The following is a 25555-nucleotide window of genomic DNA, read 5'->3' as shown; positions in this document are numbered from 1 at the left end:
TTTAAAATTATATTCATATACAAATTTTTAATATCACAAATCAGTATAACTAATATCATTGAGACACAATATCTTACATGTTCCAAGCATATGGAGAACCTTTAGCATTTTAGTGGCTGAGCAAACGCTTAAGCGAGCCAGTAAGCGGATTAATAATACATGTTTAAATATTTATTTATAGTTATAAACTTCATAATAATATATTTTTTAAATTTTTTAATATTATAGTTACTTTATTAAAAATTAATAATTTTAAATTAATATAACAAGTCAACATCATTTTGACAGCTAATTCCTCTCAATGACCGTTTAACAATCCGCTTAATATTCAAAAGCATTTAGTCACTCATTTAGTATGAAATCAAATAAATTTTATTTAATATTTTACATGTCCAATTTAGCTATTAATTTATCCGACAAACCACTCTAAATCATCGAAGTATCATTATGATTTATATAATGTATATTTGGGCCCGGTGATTCGGCGTCTGATTAAACAAAGAAAAACCAGCTGGACATTTTTTGGTCGGCGGAACCTTTGAGGCTCTGAAGTTACATTTGTAGTTAGTATTTCTCTACTCTCTCTTTTGCTAATTCGTACTTTTATATAGCTCGACTGCTTGAGCTACAAATAATTTCCCGGATAAACAAAGTAAATGAGATGAAAATTAAGTTTAATAATTACACGCCTTCAAAAAAAAAAGTTAAATAATTACACAATTAGAAGTATATATTATATTATATCAATGTGCAAATCCACGTAAGAAGCAAGCATATTGTAAGTTGAGTGCGTATATACATGTATAGTTGACTCAAACACCAGCACTGATGCAGTGATGCTGCTTCCCACTTCCTGCTAGTTTACCATGATTGCGTGTAACAAAAACCGGACCCTGAGAATATTAATCGATTTTAAAGATTTTTTAATTTTTTAAATCAATATATCAGTAAAATACTTTTTAAAAATCATCTAAATAATTTTAAATAAATCAAAAATATTTACAACACCGACTATTACTCCCTCCGTCCCAATAAATTGTATACAGTTTCCTTTTTGGGACGTTCCACCAATTGTATACGGTCCAAAAATAATAAACTTTTATAATATAAAACATCATTACACCAGCTACTTTCTTCCACTATCTCCATTCTATAATAATATAAACACTATTACATCTGTTACTTTCCTCCACTATCTCAAATCTATTATTAAATATAAATGGATCCCACCACTATACCCACTTTTCATCTAACTTTACTCATTTCTTACACAATTTTTTGGTCCCCGTATCCCAACCATTTGTATACAAATTGCTGGGACGGAGGGAATAGAAGTTATCACATGAAAATATAGGATGACTAGTACTATTATATTTTCTAGCGGAAAAATTCACTCATTTAAAATATCTATGGAGTAAAAAAGTAATGGTAGCCATTGGACGCCGGAATGATGATGAACCGATAAGTAGGAGAAAATATCTATGGGTTGAAACGTGTCACTCTGCAGCTTCCACGCCATGAAATCTCATTCACTCACTTCTCGCAAAGATATTTGTGTCGCGGCACGTGGTCACGTGGGGTGCTAGCCTTGGCCTATTCTCGAATCTCAAATATAATATTCCTTTTACTTTTCGAATAAAGATCTAAAGTTATTTAGCAAAAAAAAAAGATCTAAAGTTAAATTAGAGATGTTTGTTTCAACTATTGGATCCATTCGGTTGGGCCTAGCCCAGAGACCTTTTTTTTTAAAAGCTGTTAGGCTTCCACCTGAAAAGAAAATAGAGTAAGAAACGAGCTTTCCAAGTTTCTGCCCAACATCCAAGAGTTTGGTCCTTCGGGAGTTCTTAATTTTTAACAAAAAATGAAGATTCCGAGTTTAAAACCAGTTTCAACTTGCTCTTTAGCATGAACAATTTCTTTAAAGACTTGAACTAAATACAGAAGCCTCTGTTGCAACTCTGGTAGTAGTAATTCAGTTGAAGTTCGTAGAAATCGGGAATCGGAACTAATCAACCTACTGATTCAGAATTTATTGAGATTTTTTCTATAAATCAGGGTGGTAAATCGGTAAAATATTTTTAAGGATTAATCTGGAATTTATCGGAGATTTTCAATGAACCAGAGATGTTTAGAACACAGACATGAAGATAATGTGCAATAAGATGTTAGAGTGGACCTGTTCATTTCCAGGACATAGCTACTGTTCAGCAGAAGAAACTAAGACAAGACAGCAACAAGTACACAAACTACAAATATGCCGAATATCATAAAATCTGAGTTTACAGTACTGAAAAGCTGCATACTTGATATCTACTGTCTCCTGACATAATCACTGGCAGGTAGACGATTAATTAGAAGCTTAGATGCGCTTTGGTGGATTATACGGGACATGCTCATCTTCACAAAGATTCTGGCCAAACAAGAATGAAACCAAGTTAGGCAAGACTTCGTCAACAAAGTGATGAAAATTAGCACATGCTACTAATTAAAATATCACGATAAACAGAGTGTGGTTTTAGTATAAAGTATTATGAAAAAACTACTACTTGAAACCAGTAACTGTTATATGCCAATTTGGTGCAACATTAATGCTGTGTACTGTGTTTCCGACTATTGTAGGGAAGAAAAGGAAAAGAAAAAGCTATAGCTGGAAACATGAAAGAACTTGTATACATCCTTCAAGTGTTTCTCAGAGATGGCAGAAAAATCCGATCTAAATGGATATCCGACCGTTTCGACCCGAATGGATTTAATTTTTAGACCCGAACGAGTTTGGATTTGGATATTAGGTATTCCGTATCGAAACCCGACCCGAAATCCAAATCCGATCCGAACCCGATCCGAACCCGAAACCCGAAAAAAATCCGAATAATATATATCATATATTATATATATTAATATATTATTTATAATTTTTTGGACCATGATATATATATCATACATATATTTTCAATATTCAATTATTATTTAATATATTATACTAAGTTATTAAATATGAACCCAATAATTCATAAGTCATCCTTGACCAAATCACGTGCAAATGTGCAATTCAAGGGTCAGTACTCAGTACTCTCAAACCTAGTGCGATCTCATAAAAACAAAAATCCCTAATTCAGTTTCATCTCATCTCCGCGACTCCGCCGCTTACTCAAGTCGCCGCCTCCAACCTTGCTGTTCGCCGCCGATGCTCTGTCTCCGAGTCAGCTATCCGTCTCCGTCTACAACTCTGCTATCTATCTCTGTTGTCCGAGTGTATTTTGATATTATGATTTGTGTTTGAAACTTTGAACAGTACTGTATAAGCCTAGATTTTAATTAGCTTAGATTTTAATTTTGATTCCAACTCAGGTTGTGTTTGCTTCTTTCGCCTCTTTCGTCGTCAAAGTGCCTCAATTATCAATTATTTTTTTTTGCAGAATTTCGGGTTTGGATTAAACCCGAACCCGATCCGAAATCCGTTGGATCGGGTTCGGATTTGGTTTTTCCAAATCCAAACAGGTTTGGATCGGGTTCGGGTTTGGTGAAAAATTTCGGGTTCGGGTTTGGATATCACAGATATCCGACCCGACCCGACCCGTTGCCATCCCTGGTGTTTCTAAGTTTTTTTAGGAGTAGACAAAAATTATAGACATGCATGGAGTAGTATATTTGTTTTTAAGATATGAAATATTACTTATAAACTTGTAGACATCCTTCAATTGTTTACAAGTTCATTTAAAGTGGACAAAATATGGATATGAATGGCAGAATGGAAGAGTATATTTGCTGTAAAGATAAAATGTTGTTTATAAAACTATACAAAAGCTTCTCTTCCTACTTAATGGAAAAAAGCTTAGGAAAGGAATGCAAAATTTCTTTCATTTTCCTTGCTTTAAAAATATAGAGAATATGCATAAAGGAAAAAGCTGCCATTCTTTAGCTTTTTTTTCTCTCATCTACTAACCACCGGGAAAATCACGCGTGTGTGTGTGACAAAGATCAAAAGAAGGGACTTAAGGATAGAAATTAAACAAAAAAATTGCAGTATTCTATATTTTTATTGAGTGCACAGAGAATTGGAAAATAGTTTTGGGAATATATTTTTGAAAGAATAAAACATTAGTTCAGACACTAATACTTAAAAGTCCCCTCGTAAATTAACGAGATAGTGAACTGATGCCAATGCGTGGTACATGTGCAGTGATTTTTAAAACCAGTTAAATATTTCAAAACATTATTTTAATTCAGATCAAGGAAAACCTGCAAATCTTCTGGAAGTGATTCTGAAACTGCAAGTGTGTAACAACCAGGTCTAAATCTTCCTGAAATGTACAACACAGTTACATATTAAAAGTCTGCTAGATCAGCATTTCTAATACATTCAACAAAATTATATACATGATTGCTCAATGAAACCAAGCATCAAAAAAAGATGAAGGGGAACAGAAAAATATCTGTAGAAAATAAACGATGCCAAAATATTGCCTTGTAATTCCTAAAATGTATGTCAATGTCATTGGTGAATCACTTGATACACAGGTACGTGTAACTGAACTCAGACATTAATGTTATATGTATATTCGCAATATAGCAACTATAAAATAGATATATCTTTCGTTCTTGTTCTATGTGTAGAAAGTATGTATCAGATGCAGCTAGTAAATTACACTTTACTCTTTAATTTTGATATAAACTTAGATTAAAGTCAGAATGCTATAATATGCACTAGGATCCACTCTTGTGGCTTATAAAACCAAAGCTCAAGTCTCACCTATGACATGCAGCCTTCTCCATACCATGACCATGGGATGCATGACTTACCCGAAAAGTTTGAACTCATTATTAAGTTAAATATCGAAGTATAGCTCTCACTAAAACAAGATTATTTTACGCCAATATTTCTAAAGGATAAAGAAAACAGATTGTTTTGTCGTAGTCAGTTTCAAAACCCACTTACATAAAAACTTATGAGCAGATGTATGCCAACATTTGGAAAGCAAGTGTTTACAGTATAGCTAGAAATAACCCCTACATTCACTTATATATTTTTTGAGCATCAAAGTTTTTACTGTCTGATAACTAATCTTTTTGAAAAATCCTATTAGTTAAAGAATTCAAGTACAAATATAGTAATTAGTAATTCACATGAAGTGCAAGATCATAAAATAATTATTAACAGTCTTTTGCCCTCTTATCTGAAGATGTTAACGACTTATATGACATTTAACAGCAGAAAATCATCAAAGTTTCCTACTAAAAGTAAGGACAAAAAACACCAAGGCCTACTCCAATAGTCTTACACTAACGTCTGCAGTTATGTTTCACGCCTGTCTTGCTCATTCTGCCTAATTGAGCAATTAGATGAAAGAATAACCACTCTCATTTCTAAATGAAGTCAGTCTACAAGACCAACAGAACAAATATCATAATTTCAACCAAACACAAGCTGAATTCTTCACAAATTAAACCAAATACCCAAAAATAAAAAGTAACACACACATAGGAAGCACAATTCAGTAATACATGCATTACAACTATAAAAACAACCTAAAAAACAAACTATAAAAAAAAAAGCCGGGACGAGAATCAAGGCGTACCAATACGGAGCCACCTAGCAGCCCAGCTTCTGGGAGGATCCATAACCGAGATCACCCTAACACATACAAACAACCCCCATAAACAAAAACAATCACATACAAGCACAATCACATGATACCACAACTTTAAATACATTAAGTTAAAAAAAGAAAAAGTACTAATTAAACGAAAATCAAAAAATAATTAAATTAATTACCCAGTAAAATTAGGAGTAGTGCAATCAACAACACGCTCATTATCTTCATCCATCTTAAAAAAGGGGCAATTCTCACACCCAGATTCTCTAAACTGCAATTAATCAGATTTTAACAAAACCCTAATTAGCCTTTTTTAATATTTTTAAATGTATAAAATAAAAAAGAACACTGGAAAAAAGAATGTGGAGAGACCTGGTCGTAGGTTTTGACAAGCTTGCAACGGAGACAAGCTCGGAGTTCGTGTCCGAAACTGGTCGGAATCTGTGCAGCTGCGTGTGCCATTCCGGTCTTGCTCGGAGGTTTGATGGGAACCTACGAAGTGATGCTTCTGGAACTAGATACCTGTGTTCGAAAATCTTTAGACGGCTTTTGTTATGTAGGAGCGTGTTTAAATGTGTGTCTTTTGACCCATTTGCTTCTTGGCCCAAATTTTATCATGTGTCCCCGTGGTATTTCACTTTTTTTAGAGCTAAATAGGCTAATTTGAGCCCGTTTGGCTGAGTTTATTGCTGATGATTCAGGGTCATTTGTTAAATCTGAATCATAATTTCTGAATGAACGAGAATTCTGGATGAACAATATTCTGAATGATAGGATTATAGTTCGTTTGTTAAATTTAATCCCGATTTTCTGGATGGCTATATTCATTTAAATAAATGAAATTTCAAATTTATTGATTCTTTTAATAAGAAAATATTTTAATTGTTTAACAGAATTTATAATATAAACAATAATCACACGAAAAAACACACGTATATATTATTACTTCCTCCATCCATTTTAACCGTTTTTGATTTTTTTACATGTATTTTAAGGTGTTAGAAAAATCACATCTAAACATAATTTCTTTTTATAAAATTTATATCAAATAAAAGTTTGGATTTTAAACTTTTATTTGATATAAAAATTGAAATTTTTTATTCATTGTAGATATTGTTTTTTTTCACCTCATATACATGTCGAAAAATGAACATAATTTCTGAATGAACGAGAATTCTGGATGAACAATATTCTGAATGATAGGATTATAGTTCGTTTGTTAAATTTAATCCCGATTTTCTGGATGGCTATATTCATTTAAATAAATGAAATTTCAAATTTATTGATTCTTTTAATAAGAAAATATTTTAATTGTTTAACAGAATTTATAATATAAACAATAATCACACGAAAAAACACACGTATATATTATTACTTCCTCCATCCATTTTAACCGTTTTTGATTTTTTTACATGTATTTTAAGGTGTTAGAAAAATCACATCTAAACATAATTTCTTTTTATAAAATTTATATCAAATAAAAGTTTGGATTTTAAACTTTTATTTGATATAAAAATTGAAATTTTTTATTCATTGTAGATATTGTTTTTTTTCACCTCATATACATGTCGAAAAATCAAAAATTATTTAAAATGAACAAAATGAGGAAGTCATATTTGTTAATAAATTAGAAATTTGACTTAAAATATTTTATTTATCATTAAACTTGTTTTACAAAAAAATCAATGCATGTTGATGATACATGCGCAGATGCTGTACATGATATATAACTGTGCCGAACCATTCAGCCAAGTTTTGAAGGGGCTGTCGTCCACCAACTTTTTTTGCTCGTCCAGATTTTAAGAGTGGACAGCAAACAGTCTGGACAGTTGAAACGGAATAGTCCAGTTCATTTCCTCTCATCCACCCGTTAACAAATGAGTCCTTAGAGCCTGTTTGTCTCGGTTTTAAGTCGGGATTTAAAATTATATTCAACTTTAACCTGAAAAATATCTGTTTGTCTAATAAGTTAGAAGTCAGCTTAAAGCCAAAAATTGACTTAAATTTGCGGATTTCAAAAAAATGAAAAATTTTATTAAAAAAATCTACCACCTGACCAAAGACTATATAGATGGCCATTGAAATTTAATTAGCAAAATTTCGATTGGGTGATTGATGTATATACAGAGGGATCTCATTATCATGCGAGTTGTGAGTGAGTTTCAATCAGATCAACATGTCATTTGAAAAAAAATATGTGATACCTTTTTAGGATATTTGGCATTTTTCTTTTAAAAGGTATTTGTAATTAGGGATGACAGTTTTACCCGACCCGATGGATACCCGACCCGTTCCGATCCGATTGGGTCTACCCGAACCCGATTTTTTTGGATCTGGATCCGGATCTGAATCTTATTTTTAGACCTGAAAGAGTTTGGATCTGGATCTGGATCTCAGGTATTCCGAACCGAGACCCGACCCGAAACCCGAAACCCGATTAAAACCCGATCCGAACCCGAGACCCGATAAAAACCCGATACAAAATATTATATATATATATATATATTATGTGTTTAATGTAAAGTATATATATTAAAATATTGTGAATTATTAGGTATGAATATTAACATTTTACTTAATTTTATATGCTCAATACATAATTTATATTCATTTCATCAATATTTTTCTCAGTTATTGTGCATTAAAAAATCTAAATATAATAAAATATAAAATATAAATGATAAGTTGAATGATTGTATACAATTAAGTTAACATGTTTCACGTGTTTATTGTATTAGACGAAACTTGTAAAACCCTTTTTTATGTTCCTAAATTTTAAAAAAAAATCAATCATCACATTTTTTATAGCTATATAATTTTTATTTTTTATTTAATTTTATTTTTTAAATACCCGAATGAGACCCGAACCCGAACCCGAACCCGAAAAAACCCGACGGATCGGATCCGGATCTTCATTTTCCAGACCCGGACCCGAACCCGAACCGACCCGAAATATAACGGATCGGGTCTGGATCTTAAGAAACCCGACCCGACCCGACCCGTTGCCATCCCTATTTGTAATCTTTATAAAATCAATATTTTGGTAGCTTCACTAAATGTCTTAGATATTTTGGCAAAAAAAAATAAAAAATGTCTTAGATAGATTTTACTTTTGTCGCACTTGCATATTTCGTTTGCATGAATTGGCCACTCCACAATTTGTTCATGTTGGGAACAAAAAAGAAACTCATTAGAAGGATCAAGAAATGCTATGAGGCATAAATTTGAGGGTTCATCTTGCTATAACAAGCCTGTTAAACTCAAAAGAATTATATACAAATGCACCAGATCTAATTCAGGTAGCCTACATTTGGCTGTAATTTGTTGCTCCGTTGCTTGTCCGAATGTGTGCATGCATTCTTCAGGATTTTATCATATCTCCAGGACAATCCTTAGGGTTGGTACATTGTGTGTTACCCCCACTAAGGGCAGCAGTAGGGCTAGGTCCTCTTTTGAAAGGATTCCACCATGCCTCTGTCGTTTCCATGGTGAGCGAAAACACGAGCAATGTGACCAGGAATAAGACGAGGTATTTCTGAGAAGAAGCCATTTTTGGGGGTTTGATTTCATGAGAAATGGAGTTCAATTTATAGAATGGACTTGCCTTTCTATATTAAGGAAGTTTTAGATCTTCATTTTGAGGGAACAATGATGCCTGTGGTGGAAATCTAACAGTAGGTTGTTAACCCCTCATTGTTTAGGTTTGTATTTTAAGTAGTGTATAATTTTGGAAAGAACTAATTTACATCATACTTTTAACTACATAATAATCGTACCCAGTGCATAAGACTCTCGCATCAGCATCTCTAAAAAAGATCAAGACGTATGCAATTTTACCTTTGTTTCCTTAAAAAGAAGTTGTTTTTAAGGTTCCAACTAGTGACCTAGCACGAACAACCACAATGCACTTGATCATCAGCCAAGTTGGACTAAATTTAAATTCAATTTTTTGAAAAAGATATGCTACAGCCTACAGGGTAATTCCTGGAATTTTACAAGTGAACTAAAGCTCCTGGATCTTGTAGATGTCATTGTTCTGCGGATGTTCTGTATGATTTGAGATTGACATATATTGATTGTAATCCCTGGAGCTGATGCCAGTTTCACACACGTGAGAACTAAGTTATCTCGCACTTTTAAGTTCATTATAACAGTATCCGGTGCACAAGACTCCCGCATCAGCACGTCTGAGAAAGCACATGACATACGCAATTTCACCTTTATTTCTTTAGAAAAAGTTGTTTTTAAGGTTTCAACCAGTAACCTAGCGCGAATAACAACAATGCACTTGATCATCAGCCAACTTGGACAAAAATTTTAATTCAATTTTTTGAAAAAGATATGCTACAGGGTAATTCCTGGAAGTCTGCAAGTGAACTGAATTTCCATTTCTCAAATGCACACATTACTTTATATAATTTTATACTTGGAGCTTGCAAGAAAACACATTCTTAACAACCTTATTCTTACAATGAGGTAAAAACAAGAACTCAATAATCAAATCAATGTTCTTTAAAATTAACGATAAGGGGGAGGCCATCGCTTAGGCCAAGCCATTTCTTCCCATTTTCGACGAACACCCCAACATTCCCACAAACAACCTTACACAAGCTACAAACACTTGGACAAAAAACTATCTTATAACCATCACCATACTTATTCTTTTCAACCTTGAACCAGTTACTCACAGTACTCGCCCCTGGGCGCCCTATCAGTGCCCCGGTCTTCAGATATCTCCGTCCTGTTATCTGATCCACCCCTCCCATTTTCCAACCCGTTGCTTGCACACAAATTGTTGCAGCATGAAACACAATGTTCACATCACTAGACAGGCTTATATTTCTATCAAGTTTATCCACTGGTAAAAGTCTCACAGGGTGACCATTGGATTGTGCATGGCCTTCTTGCATCACATAATGAGGGCATGACCCGTCCCGCGATGAAAGGGCAAGGCCACCACCAGCACCACCACCTCTGCTATTGGAGGCAGGTAACATGTAGTACTTGCCCGTGGCTCGGAGTTCTTGACCATCTACATCTAGCACAGCAAGGAAGCTTCCAGGGCCCAGAGAATGACTGAGTACACAATAAGAACAGAGGATTAGTATTTGGCAGAGGAAGAAACTTTTAGTGTACATTTTTCAAGGACTTGCAAATAGCATCACAACACATTCTAGTCTTGCTTCTATGTATAAACAATTACACATAGATGTTAGACTAAACATAATATTAATTATATACAGAAATTTTTTTGCTGATTTTGTGGGAGATTAGGTGAATATGTTGGATTTCATGTCATTTTCAGAAGATTTTTGATGTGGCTTAAATGCTAAATAATTATGTAACAGAGAAGCTGACAAATTTATAAGTTCACAGGTGTTTGAAAATAACAGTAGATTTAATTTTAAACTATCGAATCGCGCTAATGCAAGTTGATACTAGAAAATTGCAAATTGCTTGGCTGCTGTGGATTTGAGGGGTTTCGAGATTTGCAGAAGCAGAACATTCAAACCTGTGACAAAAAAGTGGAGATGCAGGGGATCGAACCCTGTACCTCTCGCATGCAAAGCGAGCGCTCTACCATTTGAGCTACATCCCCGACCTGTTTGTTAACAGTTCATTTTCGATTTTGATTTATTTCTCAATATGATAAAAGACAAAACAATTTGTAACGACATTTTTTAGTACTCCGCTTTTATAAAGAGAAGAGAAGCACTTGGCGGAAGCATGCGAGTGAAAACTTGGGAACAATTTTTGGATATTTAGCAATTTTTAAAAAAATAACAGTCTAAATATAATAAACTTGGTGATATTTTGTTTGAAAAAGTATTCATTGTTTTTTTTAAACTCTAACGTATTTATTGTTAAAATCAACATAATTTTAGCCTTACCACACTCTATTAGTTTCAACATTATTTAAATTTGTAACTAACCAAACAAATTAAGCATTGAACAACCTTATCTTTCACAATCTGTTCCAAACGGCCACATTCTGTTCAAAATTTAACATAAGCCTCCTTGATGTGTGCATATAAACCCTTTAAAATCTGATCTTCAGAAACCACTTCTACTTTGTGATTCTGATAGTTGAAAAAACTATCCATGGCACATTCTTCAGGTCCAGTAAAGCTATCGAAAAATCACCCTCCACTTCTTCTTGGTCCCGAAAACTACAACTTATGGAAGTCTTACATGGAGACTTACCTCAAAAATGATCCAAGGCAATGGCATGCTGTACAAAATGGTTCCAAGGAAGTCGAGTTTGGCTCGTACAATGATGAGGCTATGGACACACTCCTCCGCGGAATGCTTGACCCTGAGGTAGCCAAGATCATACACTTATCATGTACTACTGCCAAAGAAGTATGGGACAACTTGGGGATCATTCATAAAGGGGTCCCGATAAGGTCTGGTTCAGAGAGTTTATACAATGCACGTCCATGGTATCGAGCAGGGTGGCCTAATCGCCCTCCAATTTTTCTTGGAAGTGAAAATTATATTTTGTGGGAGTTTCGTATGAGGTTCTTCCTTAAGCGTGATGCAGGGGTGTGGAATGCTGTGGAAAAGGGCTACATTGTTCCAAAACATAAAGATGGTACTTGTAAAGACTACGAGGAGTTCACTCGAGAGGAAGCTAATTTGTACTTGAGCAATAATCAGGCTATGAACATACTTCTTTTTGGAATTCATGATTCTGAGTTGAGCATGATCAGTTCGAGGACTACTGCTAAAGAGATATGGGACGGCCTTAGGAATTTTCATGAAGGAACGCCACAAATTCAGAAAATCAAACTTCGTGGACTGATTCCAGAGTATTATCGCTTTCAACTTGGGGAAAATGAAAGCATCAATGAAGCAGAAGCAAGGTTTGTTACATTATTGAATTCTCTTGCTCAATCGGGTAAAAGGATTCCTCAGTCTGAAATTAATTGGCATGTACTTGGAATTATGCCAGAGAGATTTTTGACAATAGTCACTGCTCTGGAACATTCTTCCAGCATATGTACCATGCATATTTTTACTCTTTTTGGCAAACTTAAGGGATACGAAGGCAGACTAAAAAGATATGAAGAGGAACGTAAGGCTCTGCGAGAGAAGACCTTTGATCTCAATTCGGATGAAGAGGATATTGATAGAGAGATATAATTGCTGAGACAAAGACTCAAAGAGCTCAAGAAAGGGAAACGGCACTGAAGAAGGCCACAGATTCCTGTTATTCAAACTCCAAGTAGTTCATCAGTTTCAGATTGTTCTAGGGAGCAACCTATTTGGATCCTCCTGACTCCTCCTTTGTCATTGTAATGCTCTGCGTTGAACATTTTGGTTGCACTTATCATTTCAAATTTGTGCTAGAATAGCAAATTGGGTTTGAACTTCTAATGCTAAATGCTTTGATTTGTATGCAAGTGTGTGCATTTATGCTCTTTAAGGGAAGTGAAAAACTGTTGTGCTCTTAGAAAAAATGTCGGTAAAAAAAATAATGTTGTAGAATCAAATAAATGTTTGGAATTTACATGTTTTGGCTTATAATATAAAAAAATGTTTTTGTTGAGATTTGATAATGAAATCCATGACAGCTTCCAGCAAAAATTAAAAAACAGCTTTTTTTTCAAAAGCAGGGTACCTCAAATAGTTTTTCACCTATTTTCAGCTAAAAACTGTTGTTGTTCTCTACAACAGTGTCAAACGGAGCCTAAAGGCCATAAAGGCCTAAACTAGCAAGCTTAAGAGATTTGAAAAACAGAATATATTATGCTGGTGTCTGTTGCCACATGAAAGTTATATACTCTGGTACAAAACGTAACATTTTGATGGCTAACAGCCTTGTTACATAAAGATAGCCATGGGTGATTGGATATAGTTACAAATAAGCCTAAGGGAATTCTAGTTACTGGTCATCTGAGATGAAGAATATTGTAGGCTTTTTCGGTTCTATGATCTCAACTGTCCCTTCCAGCATCTTAGCCACCTTCCCCATCGACGGTCTCATCTCTGGTCGATCCTGCAGGCACCACATTGCTGTTTTCACCATCCGATTCACCATATCAAAGTGTGACCGGCTGTCATACGTGTGTTTGATCTGACTGTCCAGAATGTCCTCGACATTCATTTCCTTGAAAACCTTATCAAATGCCCACATAGGAAAGTACCAGTCTTCGCTGTCCATCCGAGAGCCTTGTATTTCTCTGTTCCTCACTCCGCTAACAATTTCCAACAGCACCATTCCAAAGCTGTAAACATCGGCTTTTGGCGTGATTGTGTCTGATTTGGCCCATTCAGGTGCCATGTACCCTGGAGTCCCTTGAATTCTGGATATGTTGACAACATTCTCTTTCTCCTTCTTCTTTAATTTAGCCAATCCAAAATCTGCTACTTTCGGGCAAAAATCATCCCCTAGAAGTATGTTCTCTGGCTTGATGTCGCGATGTAGCACCCACTCTAAGCACTCTTCATGGAGGTAAGCAATTGCTCTCGCCACACCTAAAGCAATTCGGTATCTGATATTCCAATCAAGTACTGGCTTTCTCTCAGTATCTGCTTTAGCATCTGTTTCTGGCTCATCACCCGAAGACCTGTTTTCTCCCACACGAAATAGGTACTTGTCAAGTGAGCCATTAGGCACGTACTCATATACAAGTATCCGATGACCCTTCTCAGCACAAAATCCCCATAGCCGGACCAAATTGAGGTGGTGCATCCTGGCAATAATAGTGACCTCAGCCCAAAACTCACGAAACTCCCCTTTCTTTTCCTCGGCTGCTGTTATATTCTTCAAGCGTTTAACTGCTACAACCCGGTGATCCGTCAACTCACCTCTATAAACATCTCCGAACCCCCCTCTTCCAATAATGTTGGAGAAGTTATTGGTAGCGACTTTTAGTTCTGCATAGCTGAATCGTTTTGGTCCACCAGCTGGCAAAAATTCAAGCCCGAACGTTTGAGCCATGTCTCTGTACTTCACATACTTCTTCAGGAAAGCCCAGAAAAAGATTACTCCGCTAATAAGCTCAGCAGCAAAGAGCGTGCTTATTATTACTATGTTTCTAGTTGTGGAACTAGATTCTTCTGGTGGCTCAGGGAGGCTGATCCGAATTGGGCATGTTGTCTCAAGCAAGTTCGTCATTCCAACGAAGTCTGAGGTTTCATTTTCAGAGCTCGCCACCCGGAGAAAGGTGACAGCCTCTGTACCAGGAGACCAGTATCCATATATCAGCCTATCCAACTGCAGTACACAATAGCCACTACCATCGTACTTGAATGAGAAGCCAAGACAATTTCGGGCTCTCATGCATTGTGCTTCACAAGCTGCATAGTTCCTAGCCTTAAGGTCTGTCTGGTTTGAGCTGCCTCTGAAAAGAACATAGTCCAACCTCAGGAACTTGCTGTTTCTTGGCTCATTTATGGGAATTCTCCGCTCACACGAATCTTCTCCTCTGCCCGAGTACCCAGGGGGACAGACACAAGATGTAGAATTCGAATTATCAAAATTAGTACAAATAAAATTAGGACCACATCTACCTTGAATCTTACATAATTCAAACATTGCTTGCCAGACACTAGTCCATTGATTCAACTCTGGATCAAACGAATAAACTATAAGATTACCATCATCATCAAGTGTCATTCTCCTCAGCCTTGCTTCCCCAAGATCCGATGTGATGGAAGTTTCCCCATTTCCTTTAGTGATCGTTCCATTAGTATCGAAACTAATCAGCACTTGTGATGCATTCCAATAGCTCTCATTGCTATTATAATACAGCCCTTTAGAATCTATCAGCTGATACTTCCCATTGTTTGAAGCCAGTCTTATTCCTGTCCCATTTATAAGCTGGCCAGGAAGTATAGTATTCGTCGGAAAATCAAAACTCTCCCAACTCCCATAAACCAGATTACCATCATCCTTTAAAATGAGTTCAGTACCATTTCCTCCCTTAGTTGAGTTAGGCCATAAATTCTCACCAGAGGAGCCATTTATCCTAAGCTCCCCCGAGCCCGTGATCACGAGTGGAAAAGTCCTCTCTATCGGCTTCTTGACACTGGCAGACCAAACAATGGTCTTGTTAGAGATGCTGAAGTACCATACTGAGAAGCTGTAGGAGCCTGGTGGACTTGTCAGAGGCCGAAAACCAGCAGCAAAAGTTGAGTTTGGTGATACCAGGACTTGGTTCTGGTCAGGAAGCCAGGGCTTGTCTGAAGATGAGAAGGAAGTGATGTTTTGTTGTCTTTGAGCTGACAATGAATGAGGTTTCAGAAAGATTATCAAGAGAATGGATAGAAAGAGAGGAGACATTGTGTCCATAAGTTATGACATGGACTATGGCTGTAATATATAAGGATGTTTCAGTTGTTATGTATGTAAGGCGGCTATGATTTTCATTGGCTAGCTTTGATTGCTTGACGGGTTAGAGTTGACTTTTGACTACGATAATGCACTGTTGCACACGTTAGGCACTTTGAAGACTATTTTTTTGAGGTCTTTATACGCATGGAAATGATAATATTATGAAATATATTAACACGATCTTCCACCAATCACACGGTATTCATTCAGAGAATTGGAATTTTTAAGTCTTTTTTATCACCGTAAAAAGTGAGAATCGGGAGGCCTCGAACAAGGAAATTAATCAAATAATCAGATATTTAATAAGTTTGATTAATTGAGATTAATTACCAATTTTCAGAATTACATTTTTTGCTAAACAAATCTCTAAAAAGTTTTCAAATGCTTTGTAATAAAATAACCATGTTGTTTATATTCCCTTCACTCCAAAATAATATTGCTTTTAATTTTTTACACATATTTTAAAGTACAAAAAATCATATTTCTACATGTTTTTTTTCAAATTTTCTTCTTCTAAATAAAAATTTAACATTTATATTTTTTTAAAATATAAAAAATAATATATAAAAATATGGTTTTCTTGTAACTTAAGTTCTGTACTAAAAATAAAAGCGTTCATAATTTTGGGACGAAGGAAGTAGTCAGCTCGCATTAGAATTGGGGTCAGACCAAAAATATTCAACTCAATACCTAGATTCTATACTTCAAAATCAACCAATACCCGAATTTTTAAGTTAATTTTTTTCTCTTGAATTTGATTAAAAAAGTAAATTAATACTACAGATAACTTTGTTTTACAAACAACTGTGCATTATAAATTACAACTTGATATATAATTTTTTTTCTAAATTATTAAAAAAGTAATAAGACGGACGAACTAAATAAATCAGCATATCATAGTCGTGACGTCATGTAATTTAATCAGCGTGGCCTACCGAATAATGGAGATGGTTATGGTCACCGGTGGGAGACAACGACGAAACACACCATATCTAACAAGAAAAAGAAAAGTCCTCTATTGTTTTTATCTAGTGGTACCTTAACTACTTCAAGTCTTTAACAAAGAAGGAAAGGGTGGGTTGGTCATTTCATTGAAGTTTCACTTTTATGCAACTGGTGCTTAAAAAATTCTACAGAACACACACAAATATAAAGTTCTAATTGGTGATGATGATTTTACAAACTCTTGATTTAAAATTCGGTGAATGTGAGTGAAACTTTAAAATAAATGTAAACTATAAAGAAATAAAGCCTTCTGAGATCATGAGGGTGTGACTGGATAGGTTGATTAAAAGTCAAAAGGAGATATGCAACTCAATTCTACATACTACAACAAAACATAACTACTACATTGACTAGACTAAACAATATACAAAACAAATCATGCTTGCATTTGGTAAATCTTACACACAATATAGGCTAACTTCCTCCCTCGACATATTTGTCTGCACTAAGTGATACGGATAAGGAGTACTACCATGATGAAAATGCAAGTCATTGCAAAAATCGCAAGCCATGTGAAGCATGTAGTCTTAAAACTATGGGAGTATACCTCCATTGCTCGGGTATTGGCATGACCGGTGCTTGCTAAGCTATGCTCAACAGCTTTCTCTGTTGAGTCGAGTATCTGCAGTCATTACAATTTACATCCAATTAATGAGAAACATTATAATTTCAATTCAAGGGACGTAGAAAAAAGTATAGCATGCACAATTTTTTCTACATGAATTGTTAAAACATTTTTACATAAACGGATGCAGCAATAATATTAATGGATGAATACCTTTGTTGATGATAATGATAGATAGACTAGACTGAAAAGTTTCTATGTTTGCTGTTAAAGCCTAAAGGAGACTGTAAACATCAGTCAGAATTCTTGAAGGCCATTGAGTATTAACTTCCCGAATCAATATTAATTGGTTTGTTATATGAACATAATTAATATCTAGTCGATTTATCCAAAACCCTTGTATCTTTAGCTAGGAAATCTATAACTTTTAAGCACAGGCATTGGTTTTGATAACAAGGAAGATGCAATGTACCAGCTAAAAATTACAGGAAAGAAACTTTTAAGTTTATATTCAATTAGGAAGCAGATTATATTAAACTGATAGTTTATTCTCCTCAGTTTACTACCTGCCACATAATGGTAAAATGAAAAGTGTGAAACACAAGTTCTAGAGCCAATGCTGAGGTTGCATTTTCTTTTGTTGAACTTTCATCATTAATGGAGACAAAAATTACAAAAGAACTTAAGGTATCAAGATTAAATCTAACAAGGCCACAGGAGATACTACGGGGTCTTACTTTCTCAGTATTCTGTAGTGATTGGCTCATCAATTGACTACTCTCTTTGAGTTGGCGTGCCAATACAACCATCTCATCTGTCAGGTCTTCCTGAAGCTTCCTATCAAGACAATTAATCTTATAAAAAAAATTACACAGGATAATAGTACTTGCCAAAATTAAATCAATTATTAAAAGCTTAATTTTATAATAAATTAATCTTTGAAACAAGTGTTACTGCACTTTGATAACCTAAATGAAGATGACAACTTTATAAAAAGAAACCATCTCCATCAATTTGGATCACATTTATGTTAACTTGTGCAGCTGCCAGCTAGGCATTGACCTTCAGCAAGTAACCAATTTTTACTTTTTAACTAAATCCTTAAGGACCCCCCCCCCCCCCCCCCCCCCCCCCCCCCGAATATGGCCTATAGCCTTGCAATTGAGTATCTGTTCTCAGAAATTATCGAGATGAGCCAGTGTCGAACCCATGACCTGGGACAACAGAGGATAAACCCTTAACCATGTGAGCTATCCCATCATGCTCCGTAAGGACATATTTAACATAGAAGCAGCCCCACTCTGTCACTCTTTACTTTGTGTTATCATCTTAACTCTATTTAAGTTAAATTTAATACATACCTATGCTTTGCAATATGCGTTTGTGCAGCAGTGTCCAACTTTACAGGCACTGATTGATCAGTAACAACATTATCATGAGATCTTTCCTTGATACTGGAAGATCTTCTCCTCAGACCTTGAGAATCAAGAATATGCTTCCCATCACCTTTTGGAGAGCTTTCACGGATAGAAGTCTCTACGATAAGCTCTTCAGCTATTTCTATATCAGACTGAAATTGGCCAAAGAGATAGTTATTTGCATCAAACCTGAAATTTCTATAATAAAAGTGGGACAGGACATAAATCAAAATTAAAATTGGTAAAGCCTCTTAATCAAAATTGGTTTAGTATGGTAAAGCCTCTTAATCAGAAAAATGATACGTGCGATAAGTGACACACACATTTACATAGATATGTTACTTGTGTACATATAAGTAGGAGTGTTATCTATTAGTCCATGTCTTGAGCATGATTAGGTCTCTCTGAGGCAAGCCTGGACATGAATATTTGGTTTGGCTACCTAGCTGGACAAGTCTGTACACACACACCGAACACCTTGCACACACTTGCTAAATATATTATCGGCCTAGGCTGTGCACATAAATTAAATTAATTGTAAGAATTTTAATTCTAAATTTCAGTTCACCAAGAGTACACCATTGTAACTTCTATAAAATAAACACACATACATACAGTATATCATTCGGTTTCAACAGCAGATCAAATGTGTAGAACATATTTGACCCCCGAATTTTTTGCATTTATTTAAGAATATAATAGTGTTGACAACAAAGAAGATGCTTTTAACTTCACGCCTGCTTAAATATTGTCAAGGAACCTCAATATATTATAGAAAACTGGAGTATCCACTCACCACAGGCATAGCTAGCTTAGCAGCAACTGCTTGAATCTTCTCTGAATATTCGTTCACCTTTGCCTTAGATATCCTGCTCGAAGATCACTCAAGATTAGAGATACAAAAATCACGTTCAGATGTCACAAAATACTTGAATTCGTGGCAAGCATTGATAAACTCGTCCTGTTATCGATATTTTAATCAATGTCAAAAACAAAATAACTCATTAAGAGGTACTTTCAGATGCTGTAACAACAATAAAACAGATTAGTATATTACAAAGAACATATTACATTCTAATTGTAACAATAAGTAGAAACACATGGCACATCAAATTTTTAACCCCAAGTTCTGTGATTGGTACATAAACATAAACAATTGCTGAGTCAATAGTCTAGTTCTTTAAGAGAAGCGAATACAATAATATAGACCTAGACAAATTTCAAGTATTTTTATTAAAGAATAACAACCAAAATCCTGGCTACAGATAGATTCTTTTCTCCGGATGGGCCCACCTGGCGCCATAGCTACTGGGAGAATACATTTCTATAACAATAAATTTCCCTGAGTACTTGGAGGAAACTAGACTATAGCAATAAGAAACAAAGTACCAACTAAAGAGCAAAAATGTGTATTATTACTGAAAAGGAACACTATATCTGTATTCTGTCTGCATCAGGAATCCTCACAAATTTGAACTAATATATAAAAATCAATATCAATCATAGATTTTCAGGAACAAATTATATCTCTAAACGGGCAAAAAGTACAATATATTACAGCAAAATGCTAAAAACATCTATTAGACTCAGGGCTGACAATTTTGGGTCAAATTTGTTTCTGGTTGTCGTGTCAGGTCTGATTTTGCCACCTCTAATCAAATTGATTGTGATTAATAGCACCATATTCAGAATACCTTTAGATTACGTCTGGGAACATACAATTCCCAATACTGTGCTACGCAAACATGAGAATCATTATGTGTTTTTAGACAATGAGTGAGATTCCAAATTCTGTCATTATTTAGCAAATAAATATAATATTAATTTATAATTCACTATTTACTCAAATATAGCTGCTCACAGAATCCTCTGAATCATTATTCTTCGGCGCATATATGGCAGATAACCCGACATGTACTTTAAGACACTAGATTAGTCATCATTGTGTTTCTTCCACTTATAAGCATGTATACGGCAAAGCCAGAAACAGTTATCAGGGTGCTCTAAAATAAATTATTGATAGATGAACCTATGCTTTCCTCTAAAATCCTTACAAGTACAAAGCCATTTCTCTGTTCTTCCTTTAACTCGTGTTCTTTCTCTGTGTATATTATTACATCTCCTATTTTAAGTTTTAGTAAAAGATCTGCTCTGGTTTAGGCTACCATTGTGGGCTGAATATAAGATATTTGGAGTTGGACTGCATTCTGCTGCCTTGCATGACTCTGGATGAATATATATATATATATATATATATATAGAAAATTAATTTCAAAAGTCAGGATACATGCAGTGGTGGATTGAATAAGCTGTTTTGACTAGCTGATTGCGGTAGCTATTTTGACAAGCAGATCGAATTAGTTGTTTTGCATTAAACTGTTTGGTAAATAGCTACTTAGCTTTTTGCATCTTAATAGACACATATCAAACCTCTAATTGAAAAATCTCCTTAAAATAACTTGTTGAAAATTAATTGTTTGAATCTAAACAGCTATTACAATACACTAACTACCAAACACCAAAATTAGATGATTCTCTTGGTCAAACCTCTAATATGGCCCAAACCTCTAACTTCCAAACACGGTCAATGATAATGCAGGTACAAGTTAGAATAAGTAGAGATTTCATATCTAGAATATGGTGGTAAAACTAATTTATATTTAGAGGGAAGGGTATCAAGTCAACTCCACATTTCTTATTCCATTATTTCATATGAAATTCTTGTTTCCAAACTGGAAGTAACACTATTAACTATATTACAAGTGTAATAACAAACAGTGTGGAAATTTATTACTACCTCGGCAATCCTTCAGGAGTTTTCTCTTCAGTTAACTGCTCCAACAATTCTCTTAGAGTTGCAACATACTGTAAAGACCATAGGGACATCAACGTTTATACATTCGAACTCTTGAAATTGAAAACCCCTTTTTTCTCTTCTAAAAGATAAAATTAATACTACCAAATGTAAAAAGTAAAGAGAACACTCACGTGGACAAGCTTTGCCTGGTTTTCTTGGTGAGGAGCTGCTGCAAGCAATCTCCGGAGGTTTACTTCATTCTTAGACACCACCGTCATTGTTTCCTAAAGTGTTCAAATATTGTGTAAAAAGAATGATACACTCAAAACAAAATTGATAAAATAATATCAAAGATAAATATTGAATTACAATAATCAAAGCTTAATCAAAGCACGCTATAATAAGAATGAGAGTATATCCAGGTCTTTAATATATGAAATCGCATGAAATACAGTTCATCTACTTTAATTACATAATCAAAAATTTGAAGGCTCATAATAGACTTGGAAACCAAACAAATATTAAACAAAAAAGACAATCAAGTTAAAGAGTAAGTCGGTTTACCCAGGTGTCATTAATCACGTACAGCAGAGTTGAAGTGTTATTAGGTATATTTTTCTAGACCTGGTGTAGAAATTGGGTTACACAACAATTCTGGGCCTCCCTGAGCTTCCAGACATTTTTCATAAAACCAATAAATCTAAGCTCGCATCCTGATAGAGGGGCGGAGATGGGGAAGCGGGGCGAGCGACCGCACAGGGCCCCCGAAAATAAAGGGCACCTAAATTTATAAATCCATGTATATATACATATTGAAATTTAACTAAAAAAAGTTATTTATACAGTGGAGGTGTTGTTAATGATTTTTTTACAAAATTTGCAAGAAGAACATATTTTTAGTGATTTTTAAATTTTTATAATATACTTCTTGTTTATAACATGTTTTTAAAGTTCATTTTATTAAAAAAATCATTTAACTTTATAATGAAAGGAAAAATTAGGGCCCCTAATTTGAAATTTCGCTTAGGGCCCCCATTACTTTTGCCTCGCCCCTGCTAATAGGCCAAAAGTAAGGATTATTGAGCAAGATAAATCCTAATTTCACACAACTAGAAACAAAAATTTGGTCATGATAGAGCATTTTTACTTGGAGCCTTTCAGATTAATTCAAGTATATATCATAACATCACATTAATATTAAAAAGGTCCCTATTTACATAGCTACCTAGAACTAATCAAGCACCTTGTCATCCAAAATCCTTCATGTAGTTGATTATACTACACCTACGGGCTACATGTTAGTTTTAGCCCAACATTATCTCCGTTAATATCTTATTTAGAAACTCAATCACGATATCATGTTCCACACCAACAATGCAGAATAAAAATAAATATCATTATTATACACAAGAAGTCCTTGTACAATATAATGCAAACACGAGAACTCGAAAGTAGGCACACTACCAGCACAACTCATCTTAATACTAACAGACATACTATTAGAGAGCATGAAAAACTACATGTACATAGAAGCATGTAATAAATCATTCACACATAAGCTTTCATATCATTCAGATATTTCCAATAAAAAGAAAATTACATCAAGAGATTACAAGAAAAGGCAGAGCTTGTATGTGTGATTAAACATAAATCTACTATTTACAATTGATGGACAATGAAATCATTACCTCAGTCTCTGTAAGTTGAAGCTAATTGATTGTTTGAACCCTAGAACTAGAAACTCCCCCAAATTAGTGACCCGTTACGGGTTCGGGTTAAGACCGGCATTCTTCTAAATATTTTTAAGGAAGACTCGCATTCTTCTTTAGCAACTAGCTTCTTAACCCGTGCAAAGCACGGGTTGCTTTAAATTATATTTTTAATGTATGTTATACTCTATTTTTTTGTTCCAAACCATACCAAACCAAACATACTCAGTATATCCCGCTAGAGTCTGAGGAGGGTAAGATGTACGCAGCCATGCCCCTACCCTTAAAGTAGAGAGGCTGTTTCCGTGAAGATCCCCGGCTTAGTGCACGATACATAAAATAGTGTGTGATATAATATTAATATAATAACTTAGCCCATGGTCTTCTTCACATGCGACTCACCTAAACAATTCTCGTTTATCGATGATGGGTGACAATAATCTGAAACAGAGATTTCAAACTGAACAAGAACTGCCATTATTTTCACACTTTTTTGAATTAACTTGATTCGTTCTTGTGTAATCCATCCGGTTCTGCTTCATCTACGCTACCAAAGCAACAACAGTCAATACATTAACCGTCACCAATCCAACCCAATGGAGCCTCGTTCTTGCCTAGGGCTGTTAACGAAACGAATATTTAATGAAATATTCGGTATTCGAATTCATTTAGTATTATTCGTGTTCGTTTATTAACAAATACAAATACGAATTCAAATCTTAAAAAATATTCGTTTCATTAACAAATACAAATTCGAATAGATAAATATTCGTATTTGCTATTCGCTTAATTATTCGGAAATTAAATATTATATATATATATATATATATATATATATTATTTTATATTATATAGAAAAATACTATATTTCTTATTTAATAGGATTGTGGATTATTGTGGGACCAGATATTATATCAAACCAGCCCAGTCCATATACTTAAAGGTTGAGCCAGTGAAAGTTCTGTTGTATGATCTTGGAATTAATTAAGGCGTATTAAACTTTACATTTTGGTTATAATTTTAATTTTATTTTCTTTGAATTGGATGATTGTAGTCTGTATAATTAGTATATTATAGTTTGCTTGAATTGGTGAAGCATGAGAGTTTATAACTTTTGTCACATGCTAGCACTTCAGTTATTTAGTTCCATTTTGTTTTAAATGAGTACCTTAAACGAATACGAATAGTTCCAAATATATGTATCTAAACCGAATACAAATATGAAAATTAAGATATTCGTTTCGAATTCGTTTCGTTAACAGCCCTATTAATGCCTTCTCCCACCCCCATGTAATACTTTTGCGGACTATAATGATACGAATCCAGAACATCCCACTAGAAGAATACGGGTACCGCGCAAAAATCATTTAGAAACTGTGTGAAATCTTGCCAAAACCTTCGACGAACTAACATCCGTGATGATCTATTAGTATTAAAAAAATAATTTAAAATTTACATTTATTTATATTTTAAGTCATATTATCTTGATATCTAAATGTACACATATCCTCAAATATTTATTAAAATATAAATATAAAAAAGTATACACTATCTAAAATTTTATTATATAATTAAATTGTCACTCATCTAAACTTACTGAGAATTTAATATAAAAATAAGATTCCTACTGAATCGGAGTCTTTATCATATAGTTATATATTATATTTATAATTGTTCTATTATATATATATATATATATATATATATATATATATATATAATTTTATTAAATCATAATAATTAAATATTCTAAAGTTCGGTCGATTAACCGAATAACCGATAATCAGACGGATTTCTTAATCCGATTTGGCAAACTTTGCTTAAGTCGATGGTTAATTGGTCAAAACTGGATTAGTCAGTCAAAAATCAGGTAGAATATTAAAATTTACAAAATTTGCGGGGAAAGTTTAAAATTTTAAAAATGAGTAGATATATTATATATATATAATATTAAATTAATAAAACTATTTAAAATTTATATTTATTTGTATTTTAAGTCATATTATCTTGATGTGTAAATGTACATATATCCTCATTATTATGATATTTATTAAAATATAAATAAAAAATATACACTATTTAAAATTTATTATATAATTAAATTACTCACCTAAAATTATTAAAT

At 34.2% G+C, this 25555-nt stretch overlaps 4 protein-coding genes and 1 non-coding gene across 6 annotated transcripts; all 5 read right to left on the bottom strand.

Moving 5' to 3' along the window:
• Positions 1–2142: 2142 nt before the first annotated feature.
• On the bottom strand, positions 2143–6218 carry LOC108197722 (transcription elongation factor SPT4 homolog 2). Its single transcript, XM_017365412.2, has 5 exons — positions 5967–6218; positions 5774–5865; positions 5577–5632; positions 4240–4301; positions 2143–2410 (listed from the first exon to the last, which is right to left on the bottom strand). Exons 1-5 carry the CDS (start codon positions 6054–6056, stop codon positions 2360–2362), a joined length of 351 nt encoding a protein of 116 aa, XP_017220901.1. The 5' UTR covers positions 6057–6218; the 3' UTR covers positions 2143–2359.
• A 3809-nt stretch (positions 6219–10027) lies between these two features.
• Positions 10028–10805, bottom strand: LOC108198863 (kunitz trypsin inhibitor 5). The gene has a single exon (XM_017366638.2). It carries the CDS (start codon positions 10730–10732, stop codon positions 10097–10099), a length of 636 nt encoding a protein of 211 aa, XP_017222127.1. The 5' UTR covers positions 10733–10805; the 3' UTR covers positions 10028–10096.
• A 315-nt stretch (positions 10806–11120) lies between these two features.
• TRNAA-UGC (transfer RNA alanine (anticodon UGC)) lies at positions 11121–11193 on the bottom strand. The gene has a single exon. It is a non-coding gene; the product is annotated as a tRNA-Ala (tRNA).
• A 2119-nt stretch (positions 11194–13312) lies between these two features.
• LOC108200130 (G-type lectin S-receptor-like serine/threonine-protein kinase At1g34300) lies at positions 13313–15916 on the bottom strand. The gene has a single exon (XM_017368209.2). It carries the CDS (start codon positions 15892–15894, stop codon positions 13483–13485), a length of 2412 nt encoding a protein of 803 aa, XP_017223698.1. The 5' UTR covers positions 15895–15916; the 3' UTR covers positions 13313–13482.
• A 1217-nt stretch (positions 15917–17133) lies between these two features.
• On the bottom strand, positions 17134–23548 carry LOC108197668 (uncharacterized). Of its 2 annotated transcripts, XM_017365356.2 has the most exons (7): positions 23410–23548; positions 21913–22005; positions 21722–21789; positions 19721–19793; positions 18868–19076; positions 18244–18343; positions 17134–17563 (listed from the first exon to the last, which is right to left on the bottom strand). In XM_017365356.2, the coding sequence occupies exons 2-7, from the start codon at positions 21997–21999 to the stop codon at positions 17387–17389; spliced, it is 714 nt and encodes a 237-aa protein (XP_017220845.1). In that variant the 5' UTR covers positions 22000–22005; positions 23410–23548; the 3' UTR covers positions 17134–17386. The 2 variants fall into 2 exon arrangements, with proteins under 2 accessions (XP_017220845.1, XP_063939920.1); XM_064083850.1 differs by lacking the exon at positions 23410–23548 and having other exon boundaries at positions 21913–22060.
• Between the last annotated feature and the right edge of the window lie 2007 nt (positions 23549–25555).

The sequence above is a fragment of the Daucus carota genome, chromosome 8, assembly GCF_001625215.2.
Source record: "Daucus carota subsp. sativus chromosome 8, DH1 v3.0, whole genome shotgun sequence".
Classification (NCBI taxonomy): domain Eukaryota; kingdom Viridiplantae; phylum Streptophyta; class Magnoliopsida; order Apiales; family Apiaceae; genus Daucus; species Daucus carota.
The sequence above is the reverse complement of the archived record's forward strand: the minus strand, read 5'-3'. Positions and strand labels throughout refer to the sequence as shown.